Source organism: Martes martes (assembly GCF_963455335.1).
Source record: "Martes martes genome assembly, chromosome: 5".
NCBI lineage: Eukaryota > Metazoa > Chordata > Mammalia > Carnivora > Mustelidae > Martes > Martes martes.
Window position 1 is genome coordinate 129,912,962 of NC_137892.1, and position 17,810 is coordinate 129,930,771.

The 17,810-nt window shown below is 38.6% G+C and overlaps 1 protein-coding gene across 1 annotated transcript in view; it reads left to right on the top strand.

The window, feature by feature from the left end:
• Positions 1-17,810, top strand: part of EMB (embigin) — a 45,896-nt gene that overhangs the window by 14,354 nt on the left and 13,732 nt on the right. Inside the window, exons 4-6 of the mRNA XM_080804966.1 lie at positions 611-700; positions 13,889-14,072; positions 14,305-14,393. Of these exons, the coding sequence (XP_080661092.1) occupies positions 611-700; positions 13,889-14,072; positions 14,305-14,393 (363 nt within the window). The remainder of the gene's footprint in view (positions 1-610; positions 701-13,888; positions 14,073-14,304; positions 14,394-17,810) is intronic.

Genomic DNA, 17,810 nt, shown 5'->3' on the forward strand with positions numbered 1-17,810 from the left:
ATTATCTTGTACAACTCCTGTTTGTTCTCAGTCTCTATTCCAATATTTGGAGTTTATTCTAGATTGTAAAAAGTAATTACAGGGCACCTGGGTGACTCATCTGCCTTCAGCTCAGGTCGTGATCCTGGGGTCCTGGGATCAAGCCCCACATAGGGCTCCCTACTTAGCAGGGAGTCTGCATCCCCTCTCCCTCTGCCCCTCCCCTTTGCTCATGCTCTCTCTGTCAAATAAATAAAACCTTTTTTAAAAAAGTACTTGCAGGGGCACCTGGGTGGCTCAGTGGGTTAAAGCCTCTGCCTCCAGCTCAGGTCATGATCTCAGGGTCCTGGAATCGAGCCCCGCATCAGGCTCTCTGCTCAACAGGGAGCCTGCATCCCCACCCAACCCTGCCTGCCTCTCTGCCTACTTGTGATCTCCGTCTGTCAAATAAATAAATAAAATCTTTAAAAAACAACAACAAAAAAAGCACTTACAACAATCCTATGTTATTTTTTAGATTAATTTTATTTTTCATTAATCGTGTACAATATAGCATTTTAGCTCTTACAAACTAGCTTATAGTCATTTCATCTTGATAATAATATGTGATCGCATTTTCTTCTTCTTACAGCTTCACCTCTTACAAGTCTACCCATCCCAGAAGTAATGATGACAAAATACTCCAACCTTTTCTTGGAGAGTCATAACATCTCGCTGACTGGTAAATGTGTTGCCTTTCAAATAATTTTTGAAACCCTGTTTTCATGTTCTAGTTTTGGGTTTCCTCTGTCAGATGAAGTTTTGTTTTAAGAGAGATCCGTATGAGAACATAAGTTTGCAAATCCTTTGAGTATCCAGGTAATGTTGGCAGCAGCACACCCCTTCCCTACCCAGTAAGGACCCTGGGGTAAAAAGGGTTAGTGTCCAAGAAGAGAGGAAAAAGTGGACATTTTAGTTGATATGGGGCTGGTTATTTACCTAACCTGTTTGGAAGGTTAAACTCCTGACTACTCTTTTATTGTAATACTATCATTAAAACAAGTATTCTTGCTGCTGTGAAGAGACCAGTGGTCCGTAGTTGTCTGTTAGTTACTTGTTAGTTACCTTCTGCCTTAGCTTGATCAAACCTTAGACAAGCTTTTTCTTCCTCCCAGGCCCCTGAACTTTAGTTTGCCCCAAGTCTGAGCAGCACTAATGCTTGACTACAGTGTGATCATGCTTCCTGCTCCCCCGCCTAGTTTGTCCCATTTCCTCTCAAAAGTTCCTGCTGGCCTGCTTACCCCTCCCTAGAAAAAAAAGGCATTTTCTGTTTGACTCTGAGATGCTTGCAGACAGATCCAAAGTTTGGTGCATCTTCCTTATTGAAAGGCTTTTTGAATAAAATCTCTGTTTACATAGATCTGGATTTGTTTTTATTTGACAAAAGAAAAGATTTGACATTCATTTTGAAAGACTAGATTTCCAACCTGTGGCCTACATGGTTGCATTTTCCTGTAGGTTGTTGTTCTGGTTGCCTTCACATCAAAAAGTTTGGTCTTAGGAACTGCCTTCCTGAAATATAGAAGTTAAATCTGAAGATATGTTTATGCTTTCTAGGAACCATAGGCTTTCTTCCTACTGCTATCGCTAGGATTTTGAACCTCCTTGATGAATGGAATGTTTTCATGTGGTCATATTAATGTTTACTTGAATTGCACATGTATTTTTTTTTTTAATTTTATTTTTTCAGGGTTCCAAGATTCATTGTTTACACGCCACACCCAGTCTCCATGCAATATGCGTCCTCCTTAATAACTACCACCAGGCTCACCCATCCCCCCACCCCCCTTCACATATATTTCTGTGTTGTCCTTACTGTTTTCTCTTTCCCTCAGGCCCTTTTAGAAACTAGAGATGAAATGTTTCTTGTAGACAGATTCAAATATAATACATTAGTTGCACATTTTGGACCAGCATGACATTGGCCCAGCTCTTAGCAGCTTACTTACCAAAGATGCTAGAGGGGCACCTGGGTGGCTCAGTTGGTTAAGCGGCTGCCTTTGGCTCAGGTCATGATCCTGGAGTCCTGGGATCAAGCCCCACATTAGACTCCCTGCTCAGCAGGGAGTCTGCTTTACCCTCTCCCACTGCCTGCCTCTCCCTTTGCTTGTGCTCTCTTAATCTCTGTCAAATAAATAAAATCTTAAAAAACAAACAAACAAAACAAAGATGCTAGAGACTGGGGGAAACACAAGATCCTGTGCCTGGGAGAATGGGAAACATGACCTTTGATTCATGGAAGCCTGGTTGTTTACTTATTTTGTGTTTTTAAAATGTTGTTAGTTATTTATTTAACAGACGCTGGAGACTGACTTCATACAATGTTTATATTTCTAAATGTAACTTAATTTAGCCCTCATAACATCCCTGTGCAGTGGGTACTACTACTGTTTGCAATTTGCAAATGAGGAAAAGGAGGCACAAAGAAATTAAGTGAACTGACCAAGGGCCCAGGTGGTAAGTCAGAGCTTGGTTCTGAATCCAGGCGGTCTGGCGCCAGGGGCCATGCTATTATTCATTATATATGCTGTCTTTCTTAAGGCCCAATTAGTCATTTCCTTCAACAGCATTATTAAAACAATTATGTCTATTTTAAGGGAACTTACGTTATTTTTGAAACCATGTAAAAAGTTTCAGAAACAATGAAAAACAAAAGTATTTTAATTGCCTTATTTTTAAATATGTGCAAATTGCATTTGCAGAGATAAAGAATATATTGGTGATAGTATAATTGACGAGTGAGAATAAAAGTTTTCTTTTTTTTTTTTTCTTTTGTTTTTGTTTTTCCTTTCTGATATCCCTGAGTTTTAAAGCTTCTCTTTTGATAATGGACTTTTTTTTTTACATCACTGAACTAAGTTTCCCATTGTCAGCACTTGAAATTCATTGTTTGCATTACAGCAATTAGAACATTTCTTTATTGTTACTTTTATTTTCCTTTCTTTGCCTCTGCATATTACAGTGATTGGTATCTCAATCAGTGTGTTATAGTTTAACCAAAGAGGTTAAAATCAAAACACCACTGGGCAGTATTCTTGACCATCCTGGTAATGTTGGAGTGGGCTCTCCCAATAACAAATCTTATTTACCATGTTGAAATGTGAGCAGCTGGCCCGATGAGGTCCTGGTGAGACAAGGAGTTAGACAAAGCAGTCACTCAGGGAAGAGATACTCAGATTAAGGTATCGAGTGAAATTTGGGAGGACTAGGTAAGGTCAGGAAAGGTAGCCATGTTCCCTAGAGCCTGCCAGGCAAGAGGTCAGTGTTAGGACCTCTCAGACTCCAGGGCCAGGTACCTGTTCCATGACATTGAGAAGAGGATGTTCGGGAAGAGAGAACAAGAAGTGGGTTTTTTTGGTTTGTTTTTGTTTTTTTTGTTTGTTTGTTTTTTAGCTGAAAAAGAAAAAGAATAGTGAGTCCCTTACATTTGGCTGCTCAGATACTTTGTGGCAGAGAAGACCCTAGAATGACTTCAAGGAGGTTCAAATGTGTATGATGTTTCTCAGCCGTCACAACTTATGAAAAGACTGCGGAGGTACATGCCTGTGAACTGAAGTCTTGTTAGTCTTCCTCGTGTTTGTTGACAGGGCATTTGAGTTCTAAGAGTCACAGACCTAAGAACGAGGGCTTGAATCTAGGCAAGGAGAGGAGCAGCAACTGAAAATCCCCAGAAAGCTGATCTTTCCAGAAAACTGGAACTGAAAACCCTCAGAAGGCTATAACCGTGGTGAAAAATATTTGACCTGGGAGGTGGGGAGGGGTGGGGAACCAGAGTGGATCGGCACAAGGCCTCGATAAGTGGGCTTCCTGGTTTTAGCTTTGTTCTGAATCAAAAACAAAGACTTCCCTGAGTACTCAAAGTCAAAGGCCTGCCCTCAGTGGCATTTAGATTGCAAATTTACATTCCCTGCGTGACACACGAGCCTTGCAAGCTGAGAAATAACACAAACATGACCCTGGTTCTGCCGGAAAGCAAATGGAAGAAAACATTTATGGCAGGACACGTCGCCTGCTCTGGCTATGGATCTGGACTGAGGACTCACTCACAAATAAAAATACAATGATGTGGACCCCAAGACTGAGAGTCAACTAAGTAACAGTAGGATTAGATTGTCCAGAATTTAAGATTACAGAAATAGTAGGTAGAGTTATAGAAGAAGAAATATTGTAAAACAGGGGAAAACAATATTATGCTATCAAAAAAAAAAAAAAAAGGATAAAGCATGTTTAAAAAATAGCCAAATAGAATTTCAAGGGATAAAATCTCAGCTGGTCAGAGGATGTCAAAGCCCTTTTGACCACCCTCTGCTTCTGTCTCAGCTGAACTCTTTCCAGGGGTAACCTCTGTTCGATGTATGTGTGTATTCATAGAAACTGTAGAGTCCTATGGGACATTGTGTTGTATTCTTTAATATTAGTGGTTTAAATCCATATGTATTGTCCTGAATATTTTTGTTGTCGATCAGTGTTAATTCTTGAGATCTAGCCATGTGACATGGACATACCTTATTTTTTTTACTTGTGTGCACAGTATAAACATACCAGTTTTCTTAGACATTTTCCTCTAAATGGACCCTAGTTTGCTTAATTGTTTTCAGTTGTAAACCATTCAATAATGAACACTTCTTTCTACATCTCTTTCTCTGGGCGTGACTGTGTGTGTTCCTTTGGGATAAATGCTACAGGGTAGAATTGCTGAATTAGGAATTGTGTGCATTTTAATTTTAATACATACTTGCAACTTGCCCTCCAAAGTAGCAGTTTACCTATTCCCTCACTCCCATATTGACTGTAATCCTCCTTAGTTCCTGACCAGCACCACTTGATATTATTAAATTCTTTCATCTTTGCCAGCAGGAGTGCTAAAAGCTGTATCACTATTGTTTTAATTTGCGTTTTGGAGTTGGACATACTCATGTATATATGTGTGTGTTTGTGTTAATACCCTGTATGCATTTTCCTGTTGGGTTTATATGCTTTTTAATTGGTGCGAGACAGCTATACACTTTAAATTCTAATTTGCACTTTTTATTGAAATTGCAAATATTGTCTCCCAGTTGTCTTTAAACATTTACAAGGTGTTTTTTATTGTGAAGAAGTTTCATTGTTTTTGTTTTCTCCTATCATTTTTACAGAAGTATTTTCATAGGAGTTTTTTACCCTTCAGTTTTTAATCCTTTGGAAATATAGATTTATGGACTGTGTGTGATAGGGCACTAACTTTATTAAATTATTATTTTTATATAGATAGCCAAGGTCTGAACACCCTGTACTGAGTAGTTCTTTTTCCTACGGCTTTGAAATATCACCCTAATCATATTCCAAATTCCTATGTGCTATTCTGTTCCTTTATTGTTTCAATATTTTTCAAACATTCTAGAGAGCTGGGCAAAGTAAGAAATAAATTTACCTTGTAACCTGATTTACCACCCATGCACACATATGGGCAAACACACACATGATGCAAAGTGTGCATTAAGTAACACACACACCTCACAAGTGTGTTGCACTGATAAGTTTCTCTTCTCTTTCAATCCATTAAAAAAACAAATTTGGTGATAACTATTAACTTGACTTCCTGACCATTAAGTTTCCCTTGCAATCCAGAAAATTCTACCTATTTATTCCATTAATTTCTTGGTATTTTCCAGCATCATTAACACATTAATCTTTTTTTGAAACATTATGATACATCCTTATATCTTTGTTCTTTTTTTTTAACATAGGTTTTCCAATGTCCTACATTTTCACTCTTTCATGTAGATTTTTTTGGAATGAAGTTCTACAACAAATACTTATTGGATTTTGGTTGATTTTTTTCACTAAATTTATAGAATAATTTGGAGAATTAATGATTTTATTATATTGTATTATTACCTATAATTTAGATCTCATTTGACTTAGGATTTCTGTTACAGTTTTTTTTCCTTTTTAAAAAGTATTAAAAATAATAATTATATATACTTAAGGTGTACAACATGATGGTTTTATATATAAATATATATAGTGAAATGTTACTACAGTCAACTAATTAACCTGTCATCTCACAAAGTAATTTTTTTCTATGACGAGTTTACCTGAAATCTATCATCTTAGCATATTTCCAGTGTTCAATACAGCATTGTTAAGTAGCATCTTCATGCCTTCCATTAATTGTCTAGTCTTATCCTACATAATTGCAACTTTGTACTTTTTGACCAGAATCTCCCCATTCTCCCTGCCCTCCCCCACCGCCCCACCCCGCTATCGGTCCATGGTAACTATCCCTTTACTCTCTGTTTCAATAAGTTCAACTTTCTTCTTCTTTTTTTAGAGTCTACCTATAAATGAAAAAAAAAAATCAATATTTGTCTTTCCCTCTCCGGCTTATTTCACTTAGCATAATGTCTTCCAGATTCATCCTTGTTATTATAAGAGGCAGACCTTCCTTCTTTCTCATGTCTGAGTAAGTCCATCTTCTCTACCCATCCTTCCTTCTGTGGGCACTTGGGTTGTTTCTACATCTTGGCTCATGAACAATGCTGCAGTGTTCGTGGCAGTACAAATATCTCTTCGGGATCCCTATTTTATTTCCTTTAGGTATATACCCAGAAATAGGATTGCTGGGTCATATGGCAGTTCTACTTTTTAGTTTTTTGAGGAAGCCTCATACCGTTTTCCATTATGGCTGTACCAATTTACAATCCCACCAACATTGTATAGGAGTTCTCTTTTCTCATATATCTGTGGATCATTTGTATCTCTTCTTTAGAAAAATGGTTATTCAGGTCCTTTGCCCATTTTTAAATTGAGTTATTTGTTTTCTGGCTTTTGAGTTAGTAGTGTTGCTTATATATTTGGGATATTAGCCCCTTATCAGATTAGGGTTGGCAACTTACAGAACTCCATTCTGTAAGTTGTCTCTTTACTGTGTCTTTGCTGTGTTGATTGCCTATTGTGCAGAAACTTTTTAGTTTGATTAATTCTACACGTTTATTTTTGCTTTTGTTGCTTATGCTTTGGGGCTCATATCCATGAAATCATTGCCCAGACCAATGTCAAGAAGCTTTCCCCCTGTTTTCTGTTTCCCTAGTTTTATGATTAGGATGGAAACCAAATTCTAGAATATGTCAAAGACTTAAAGGAGGAAAGATAGCAAGAAACCTTGACATCGTCTGGTTAAGATATTGTTGTTAATACTGTACTCTTGATATCAGTGCTCAGGGTAAAGACACATAGTAGATATTTAGTACAATCATGAGTGGTTGGATGAGTGAAAGGCATGTAGCAGGTGTTCAGAAAATAAGTGTTGAATGAATGGGTAAATGAAAAAATGATGCTTTATCATTGCTAGACATTTGCCATTGCTGTTGTGATTAATCTCTCAATTCTGTCTAGATCCTCAAGTCATTCCCTCCAACTTTAAAGTCCTAGGTGGGAGGATAGGATTAGTCAAATGGCATTGCCCTTAGCATCAGGGAGTTAGAAGGAATATTTTTGGCTTATACAGTGACTGAGTGGGCTTTGCTTCTCATTAAAACTTACACAGAGGGGAAAGGTGTTAGGATTCTGGTTATCCAAAAATATAATAATCTACTACCACAGTGTTGGATTAACTCTCTCTAACTGATGTGAAAAGTTGTTGCAATACTGTCCTATCCCTTATGTTGTAGAAAAATGTAGTTGACTGATGGATTATTACTCAGGGTAATCCCCTCAAATTAAATACCACATTGTTGAAAACAAGAAGTAATGTGTCTTTCTAAAATTCAAATGGAGCCATGTCCCTTTGGAATTTCTCTTTGAAATATTTTTAAATCAGTTTAGAAAGTAGAGAAATAACCATTATACCCGGTACTAATGGAAACAGAGGAAAACGGCGACCAGCAGGAACTTTGATAATGAAATTCAGCCAGCATCTTTTCTTGGCTAATTTTAGAATATTGTCCATAATATTGTAGAGGCTTTGAATTATGTTTGGTAAACCCGGCTTCACTTGTGTAGAAGCCATCCACATTTTCTAGTATTCCTCTTTCTATTGATGCTGCTTGCATAAAATTCCCAAAAGCTTGAGAATAAGCTGTGCTTATGTAACGCCAGACACATAGTTTCTAGGTCTTGAGGGATTCCCAAGGGAGGACTTGGAGAGTGTGTGTGTATCTGTGTGTTTGTATACAGACACACATATACATACAGACCCGTACACTCTTTGATCCTCAGGTTAGGCTTCCCTCCTTTTGGGTTTCCTGTGCACATTGGTGATTTTCTGTCCTAAGCTATGAATTCAGGAGCGCAGATATTTTAGACTCTATCACATCAGTACTGCACTGATGAGGGAGCATGTAAATAACTTGATAGATTTAGAGAAAAAAAAAGGTCATGAATGAAATTTAATTTAGGAGGAGTTAAAAATTTTAAGAATCAAGGAGCAATTTTCTTTTGTTATTGTACATGTTTTGAATATGAAGTTTAAGATACTGTATTTTATTCTTATTCAGAGGAGTTGTTTTATGAAGTTACCATATGGTCAGGAGCATCATATAAATGGAGCAACAACGTGTTAAAAATAGGATTGTTTCCCTTTTACACAGGGGTGTTGGCCTCATGTTAGAGGGGCCATCTGCATTATTTCTGTAAGGGTTGTTCGTGTGTCATCTATACTTTAGGATGTAACATGGGACCTCATTGACTTCTATGGTAAAATAAGGGAGAGCTCTGTATTTCCTCTCTGCCTCAGCCAGAATTGTTCCATTTTACCAGTTTTTTATGTTGTGGTGCATTTAACTCTTATAAATAAAAGTTTCTGCTTCTCAAGCATGTTTGGAAACACTGTCCTATGCAAGAAATTTTAATTTGCTTTTTTCCACTTTTCTCTTTTTTTTTTTTTTTTTAAAGATTTTATTTATTCATTTGACAGAGATCACAAGTAGGCAGAGAGGCAGGCAGAGAGAGAGGAGAAAGCAGGCTCTCCACGGAGCGGAGAGCCCGATGCTGGGCTCGATCCCAGGACCCTGGGATCATGACCTGAGCCGAAGGCAGAGGCTTTAACCCACTGAGCCACCCAGGTGCCTCTCCACTTTTCTCTTTTTTTATAAAGGAACAAAATAGACTTTTATATCAAGTGATAAGATTCTTAAATGGGCCCATTAAGGTCTAAGTGTTACCATTACTTTGAAGATTTCAAATTGCTTTAGTGTCCATTTACTTCAAAATTTTTAATTATGAAAATAAGAGACAAATATAAATTATTGTATGACTTTAAAGGTAGTCTTTTTAAAATACAGCTCAGAAACCAGACAAATAGGTGTAGTCTTAGAAATGCCGATATCATGGATGTTTTTGCAATACTCTAAAATAGCAGAAATCCATTGCAGTTGTGGTTTTGGGGAAGCTGAAACATTGTCCATTGAGTTCAATGGAAATATTAGTTTGTTGGCTAATTACAAAATATTTTAAAGTTAGAGGTGAAACTTTTTACATATTTTTGATTTTCGGATAGGAAAGCAAGCTACAGAAGTATCTGAGGAGTGTTGCAAGAAACAGGGAGGTAACAATTAGGACTTGGAGCCTGGCATAAGTTACAGAGAGGCTACCGTGCAGTTTTAACAGAATTATTTAGTTGAAAGTGTGAATTTTTTTTTAAGATTTTATTTCTTTATTTGACAGAGAGAGAGAGATCACAAGTAGGCAGAGAGGCAGGCAAAGAGAGAGGGGGGAAAGTAGGCTCCCTGTTGAGCAGAGAGCCTGATGGGGGGCTCAGTCCCAGGACCCTGAGATCATGACCTGCGTTGAAGGCAGAGACTTAACCCACTGGGCCACCCAGACACCCCAAAAGTGTAAATGTTTAAAATATGTTGATCATACCATTTGTCTATTATCACTTTGCTGTATTGCTGCATTATAAGTTATTTCATCTTCTATTAATATTTTCTTTCATTTAAAATCTCAGTTCAGTGGTGCCTGGGTAGCTTAGTCAGTTAGGTATATGACTCTTGATTTCGGCTCAGGTCATGATCCCAGGGTCATGAGATCGAGCCCCGCATCAGGCTCCACACTCAGTCCAGAGGCTACTTGTCCCTTTCTCTTTGCTCCTCCCCCTGCTTATTGTTGTGCACATTCTTGCGCACGCTCTCTCTCTCAAATAAATAAATAAATAATAAAATCTTAAAAAAAGGTAAAACCTCAGTTCAATAGTTTGAAAGTGATGAGGAAGTTAATTCTATTGTCATGAGAATTTCATATATTTGAGAGTTGGTACACATAATTGGTTATGAGAATCTGGACTCAGTCCCATCCAAATTTGTATTCACATCTGTCATTATCAGGATACATGATCTAGGGAAAGATAGTTAACCTCATATAGTTAACCCTGAGTTAAGCCTCAGCTTCCTCCTCTATGAAGTTGGAGTGATAATAATGATGCTCATCTCAAGAACGGCTGTAAAGATTAAATGATATGAGCAATACAGAACTTCAGGCAATATGTGATAGCTTTTGTTATATTCCCCAGTATTGAGGAGAAAGAAAATGGAGAAGCAGCTAAGTGGGAAATTATTTGACAGTTATGTATCACTAAAATTTCCCTTATAACTCATTTAATCCTTTCTGTAGTCTCACGAAATAGGTCTTGTGCCATTCTACAAATGAGGAAACTGAGATGTCCACCATAAAGATATTCGGTGTTGCCCTGTGAGTCACCTCAGGCAAGGAACCTGACATGGGGCCCCTCCCTTATGACATGGAGGTCATCATTCATATTTTAACTTCCTGATATTTTAGGAGGCTCCAGTGAGCTGTACCACTGAAAAGAGCGTAGTATCCTGGAGTCCCCTTCTGGAACAGAAATACCTCTGTACTGACTCCTGCTAGGAGTGATAATGCTGCCGTGTCTTCTTGCCAGTCCTCCAGCAAGAAAGATGGTCTGTTTTCCACCCCATGAGGTGCCCAAGAAATAATGCAAGAGTCAAAATAGCCTTCTCTGGGTGCTGTGGCCTCCAGAACCTCTGGGATCTCTATGGCCTACCGCAAGGTCTGGATCTCCACAATTCTGAGCAGGATGGCTTTGCCAGCATAAATCCAGGCTAGGCAGAGGCCAGCAGTAATGAGTGACACTCAGCTTAGAATTGGGGAAAAGACTCAAGAAATCTCCAGAGGCTTTGTCCTTGAAGCAACAACTTAGCAGAGTTTTGCAGGATGTGAAAGAATTTTCTGTAGACTTTGGTAGATGGTCTGTGTCACACAAGGAAGGAAAAGAGGTAGTCAGATTAAACATTTTTAACTTATGGTAAAGCACTTCCTGGAACTTGGTAAGATACCAGAATATGCTATATTGGGGTGAAGACAGAGAGTGTATGGAGAACTCCTTCATGAAATTGCTGAATGAAGTAAATTTCTTTGACAGAGAGACAGGAATAGGTTTTCAGGGTACCCCAGAGTTTAAGCCGAAGGAGGAAAATTTACAGAAAACAGAAGCTTAGGACCAAATATGACAAATAGATTTTGTTTGTTTGTTTGTTTGTTTGTTTTTTTAAGGTTTTACTTATTTATTTGAGAGAGAGAGAATGAGGGAAAGGGATCATGAGAGGGGAGAGGTCAGCGGGAGAAGCAGACTCCCTGCTGAGCAGGGAGGCCAATGTGGGACTGGATCCTGGGACTCCAGGATCATGACCTGAGCCGAAGGCAGTTGCTTAACCAACTGAGGCCCCCAGGGGTCCCGAATATGATGAATCTTGAGATATTTTCTCCTGTTACTAGCATCTCGTATAAATTCTGGTATGCAGTAGATGCTCAGCAAATGCACCAAAAGATGCAAATTCCTTCAGTTTGACCCACTCAGTTTTTTCTCTGTATAACTGAGTCTTGTTAAGATCTGTCTATACCTAGGGCTTTTTTGTTTTGTTTTGTTTTTTTGTTTTACCTTTCTTTTTGCGCATAAAATTCAGCTCAGCACTTCTGCAATTCCCGAGCTGTTATTTCAGGCATGTGCTCACAAAGCACTTCACACTAGCTGAACTTCACTGTTTGCAAACTTTGCACCTGGTCATTGCTTAAGGAAGCATTTTTATAAAGTTTTCAGTGTAATTAAAAGTGACGTTATGCTATTTGGGTTCTGTTTGTTTTGTTTTGTTTTTTTTCTCTCTCTACATTTTGGCCCTGCATTCTGCTTTTACTGACACCACGTTATTGGGCAGGAAATTGAGAAATGTGTTTATATACCGCAGGGCCTTCTCCCAAACACAACCCCCCATTTCCCTTTACGAATAACCACCACCATTCTGGTTTTCATAGAGTCAGGTTCTTGCTTTTTTAAAAATTGTTTTATCACAAAAGAAGAGTACCTCCCTAAATATTATAGTTTAGTTTTTTTTTATTTTTAAAGATTTTATTTATTTATTTGACAGAGAGAGAGAGAGATCACAAGTAGTCAGAGAGGCAGGCAGAGAGAGAGAGGGGGAAGCAGGCTCCCTGCTGAGCAGAGAGCCTGATGAGGGCTCCATCCCAGGACTCTGAGATCATGACCTGAGCAGAGGGCAGAGGATTTAACCCACTGAGCCACCCAGGTGCCCCTGTTATAGTATAGTATAGTTTATCTTGTCCAGTTTTCTCACACTCTGTATTTGGTTGATCACTTTCATGGGGTGCCATTTAATATGTTTTTCCATTTCCATATTTCCTGGAAACTGGTAGTTGGATCTAGAGACTTAGGACCCCGTTCCCCTTTACTGTTCGCCCCCCCACCCCGGACAAAATGACTGCCTAGGTAGTGGGGTGTCCTCCTTGGGAGACACACAGTTCCGTGTCTGAGAGGGTTGCTGCAGTTGATGGAAAATGCTGAGATCCAGGATTCACCAGGAGTTATAGCATCATTCTGTCAGATTTCTAGAGTTTCTTCACTTACTGGCTGGAACTGTATAAAAAGAAAGTTTTCCTCCTCTATTATCTGGTTGCCTTTAGTCCTTTACTATTGCTCAAAAAAAAAAAAAAAAAAAAAAAAGTTGGCTCTAATGTATCCACCATAAGGGAGATATAGATATCTACATATATTTATATATGGATAGTGACCTCATGGTTTGTTTGTTTTTTTTTAAGATTTTATTTATTTATTTGACAGCAAGAGATCACAAGTAGGCAGAGAGGCAGGCGGAGAGAGAGAGAGAGGAGGAAGCAGGCTCCCCGCTGAGCAGAGAGCCTGATGTGGGGCTTGATCCCAGGACCCTGAGATCATGACCCGACCCGAAGGCAGAGGCTTAACCCACTGAGCCACCCAGATGCCCCTGACCTCGTGGTTTTGTACCAGAATTGCAAATTCAGTGAAAATGCAGAAGTACAGGTTGAGTATTTGAATTCTGCCATTCATCTGTATGTTTGTCCAGTCCCCACAAGTGTTTAAGGACTAAGAAGACTAGGAATGACAGAATTAGTGTAACACACAAACCCACATTTTACACAGAACGTTCTTGTAATAACTACGAATAGCACAATTCCTTAAAGGAGTCAAAGCAGTTACTCCATTCTTTCTCTCCCTTAAGTTTTGTTTGTTTTTACAGTTGGGGTGTTTCTCTGGTTAGAGTGTAGGGCCCTCCTTTATACTGTGCTCTTCCCCCATATCCATATTTTAAGGAGATTAAGATTATAGCCTTAGGCTTAGCCTTAGGCTTTTGCTATTCTGGTAGTGTAACAAACACTTTCTTCCTCTGTGACTATGAAAGAGCATAACAAAGGGAACCAAATCTGTGTCAACAGAGGAATAGTTCTTCATAGGAATGTTATATTAAAAAATTGGTGATAGAGCATTATTATGGATGACTTAAAACTGCTTTGTCTATATTGGATGTCCCCTAAATGTAACTTTTACAACATCTTTTGTCTTGTTTTCTTTTGTGGCTAACAGAACATTCCAGTGTGCCAGTGGAAAAAAATATCACCTTAGAACGACCTTCTGCTATAGAACTCACATGTCAATTCACAACTTCTGGGGATGTGAATTCAGTAAATGTGACTTGGAAAAAAGGGGATGAACAACTTAAGAATTACCACGTCAATGCCACAGGAGGCATCTTGTATACCCAGTACAAGTGAGTACATAACATTTTAACCTGTGTGGCTCAAGGAAATTCATCAACTTCTAAACATTTTTGATGACTGGGCAGTCTTGCCTTTGCTGTCTCCTGAAGGTTATGCTAATGTTCTAATTTGCATATTTACATCATTGTTTCTATTTTAGAATTTTAATTAAATGCTGAGTCTTTTTCATTTTTATCAAGAAGTGTTTTGAGAACTAAGCCTTTATTAATAAATTCTCTTTAGGTTTCCCATCATTAATAGCGAACAACTGGGAAGCTATTCTTGTTTCTTTGAAGAGGAAAAGGAACGAAGGGGCACATTTAATTTCGGAGGTTAGTACTAATAATTTATAGAGTAATAACTTCAGCATTATATTTTTAGAATTCTAAACCCCCCATTTTTTGAATTACCATCACAATACTAAACATAATGGACTGAGAGAGAATCGTATACTTTCCACTGAATCTTAAGTGGTGACCTTAAAAATGGAGTGTCCCAGTCTTCCTAAGTGGTAGCATTTGCATTTCCCAATCCATTCCCACTCCTGTCCCTCCCCTAGCTTAAAGTGAGACTTGAGTGTGAAAGATGGAGCTGCCAGGTTACCTGTAACAATCTCTTGAATTTCTTTCCTTATTCATTTGTTTAGCCCACTAAACTCAGAGCTTTTATACACTGTCCCTTTAGGTGTCTGAGTTACTGTACCCCTAGACTGTGAGACTGTGCTTTGGTGTTCTGTACCAGTGGGTCTGGGACTTGGGGGTTTTAGGGAGCCATAAAATTTAAAAATAATATGGAGATGCACAAAGGGTTGCCTGTTTTTATTCTCCTCCAATAAGGACAAAACCCAGAGTACAATCCGTAGCTCCTCCCTGTGGAACGAGAAAAAGTAAAATCAGAATATTTTACTCTTCCTCTCATTAGACCAGAACTGGAAAGGTCTCCATCTCATAATAATGGCTAGTCACTAAGTTAGGCACTTATCTTCATGAAAAACCCCTTTTCTGTGATAGATTAGTGAACCACAGTGTCCAGGCTGGTATCTGGGAAATGTGGTCTGTTGCCACATTAACTATTCTGGGCTTTGCTTCACATTATGTGTATTTCCCAAGGTACATGAGAAATTGTTCTCTACTTTTCCTGAAAATTGTGAAGTCTGGCTAGCTGCCCTGACAAAATATGGATACTGTCTCCAAGGCCCTATCAATAGCAGAACGGCCTGCTTCAACATTATCATGATTTAAGGTGGTTTGCTCCTATATGGCTCCCCACCTTCCCTCCGTTCTCACAGACTCATTTCCTTCACTTGGTTTTGTAAATGTTCCTCCTTGGCAAATATAATAAATCCTTGTGTTTATGCAATTTGGTCTCTGCAAAGGCAGAAACTATTCCCATCCTTTGATTATTTTGATCACGTACATCCTCTCTTAACCTCCTTCCCTCTGCTTAATTTAATTTCGTGGCAGATAGATGCACCATACATTTCCTTCCCTTATTCCCTTCCTTCCCTGGTCTTTTTCTTTCTTTCCTTCCCTCCCACTCCTCCCCCTCTTCCCTTCTTTCTTTCCTTCTTAATGAGCTAAAAAGATATTAAACACCTGCACAAACACATAATCCTCTCTTAAACATTTTATTGAGTCTCCTTTAAATATGTAAAGAAGGTCTGTAGGTTTCGAGGGAATCTTCATCAAATCTTGAGGCTTAAAGTGATTCCAGAAGATTCAGTTTTTAAAAATTGCCTTTTTCAGGGGCGCCTTGTTGGCTCAGTTGGTTAAGCATCTGCCTTGGGCTCAAGTGGTGATCCCTGAGTCCTTGGATGGAGCCCTGAGCTCTCTGCTCAGCGGGGAGCCTGCTTTTCCCTCTCCCTCTGCCTGCCGCTCTGCCTGCTTGTGCTCTCACTCTCTCTGTGTCAAAGAAATAAATAAAATCTCTTAAAAAAAAAGAAAAATTGCTTTTTCCCGCTATCTAAATAGGACTGTTTTCTAGAAATAGGTACTAATTATGCCTGTTCATAATTTAAATATTGAATATACTATGTTTTTTACTATTTGCTCTCTTATAATAAATTACTTAAATTATTATTTGGCACTGATCGATCCTGCCTCTAATGTGAAGGTTAACAAACATTTTACTTTTCAATATGCCAATACATTTAATGCCCTGTGGACTTGGAGAAAGCCTTTTGATTCCATATCTATTTTGAGATGACTTGGCTGATTCTGGCTGGTGTCAGGAGCACCAACACAAGGTTTAGGTTTGAAATCAAATGCTTGAGGAATGCAAAGAGCCACTGAATATTTACTGTTTTTTTTTCCTTTTTATAGTTTTTTTAAAGTACTTTAGTTCAGTTTATTAGGTTTTGTGTGTGTGTGTGTGTGTGTGTGTGTGTGTTTTACTTGACAGAGATCACAAGTAGGCAGAGAGGCAGGCAGAGAGAGAGGGAGAAGCAGGCTCCCCACTGAGCAGAGAGCCCGATGTGGGGCTCAATCCCAGGACCCCGAGATACGACCTGAGCCGAAAGCAGAGGCTTTAACCCGCTGAGCCACCCAGGCGCCCTTGTTTATTAGTTTTTAATACCCACTTAACATTTATATAACTTTTAAGTATGCATTATGTCTCAAAGACATTTATAAAATTAATAAGTCAGGCCTTTCTAGATCTTCTTTGGTAAAATCATAATTTCCTGTAATTCATCTAGATTGAATATTGCTTGGAGAAATAATTTCATTTGATTACAACTTAAAGGCATCTGCAGAACAGTTCATATTATAGTTTTTATTTAATTAGATCTGTAAGGCTTATAGGATGGCATCTATTTTTATAAATTTCATAAATTTATAAATATTTTTTAATTTCATAAATTTTTTTATTTTTTCATTTTTTATTTTTTATTTTATAAATATCCTACTATATCTCCGCCTGACTTGCTTATGGGTTTTCCTAAGAAGAAGGCTTAGTTTTCCTTAGCAATCCTACAGCTGAGTGTGGTCGAAAGCCTTTTTTATCCTCTAAGTTCAACCAAGAAAAACCCATTTTGCTATTGACTATATGAGTCAACTAGTATATGAGCCTGAGTCCTTGGAATAATTCATCAGCAGAGCCCCTGCGTGTGCCTTTATGGGAGCTGGTTGATTTATTACTAGAGATTGGAAAAGGGCCTCAGCATCACTGATTAGTACAATGTGAAAAAACCTGCTGACTTTGTGGGTTTGGCTGTTGATGCTGGTCCCAGAAAGAGTGACGGTCACACTGGAAGCTGGCAGGTACTAACCTGTTGGTGATGACTTTTCATTCAAGAAAGATGAGTGGTGGGCCCCATGTTTCTCAGTAGCTGGTCAACTCTTCTGACATAGTTGCTGAAAACTTCTATAACATTCATCAGTGTTAAAATCTCCTAGTAGAAAGATGCAGAAATTTAGTTGGTGAAGGATGAGATTTTGATGGCACCAAGTGCTGTGAAACATTTCTTGGCCTGGCTGTCTGTCTCCGTATCCGAGGAGACGGAGTATGGAATCATCCTATGTAGACTCGGTTGGAACTTCAGCTTTACCCCAGTGTTGATGTCTAGTTAGCTGTCTTTGACTACGTGGAAGTCTTTTCCTAATTTGGTGATTCCTAAATGTCCTTGAGCCAAAAATGACCCAGGCTGATTTTTTCCTAGTTCATGATATAAATCTCTTAAGTTTACGACTCCATAGGACTTTTACTATCACCAGGCAGATCCTGGGCCCCATCCAGACACTAGTTTGAAT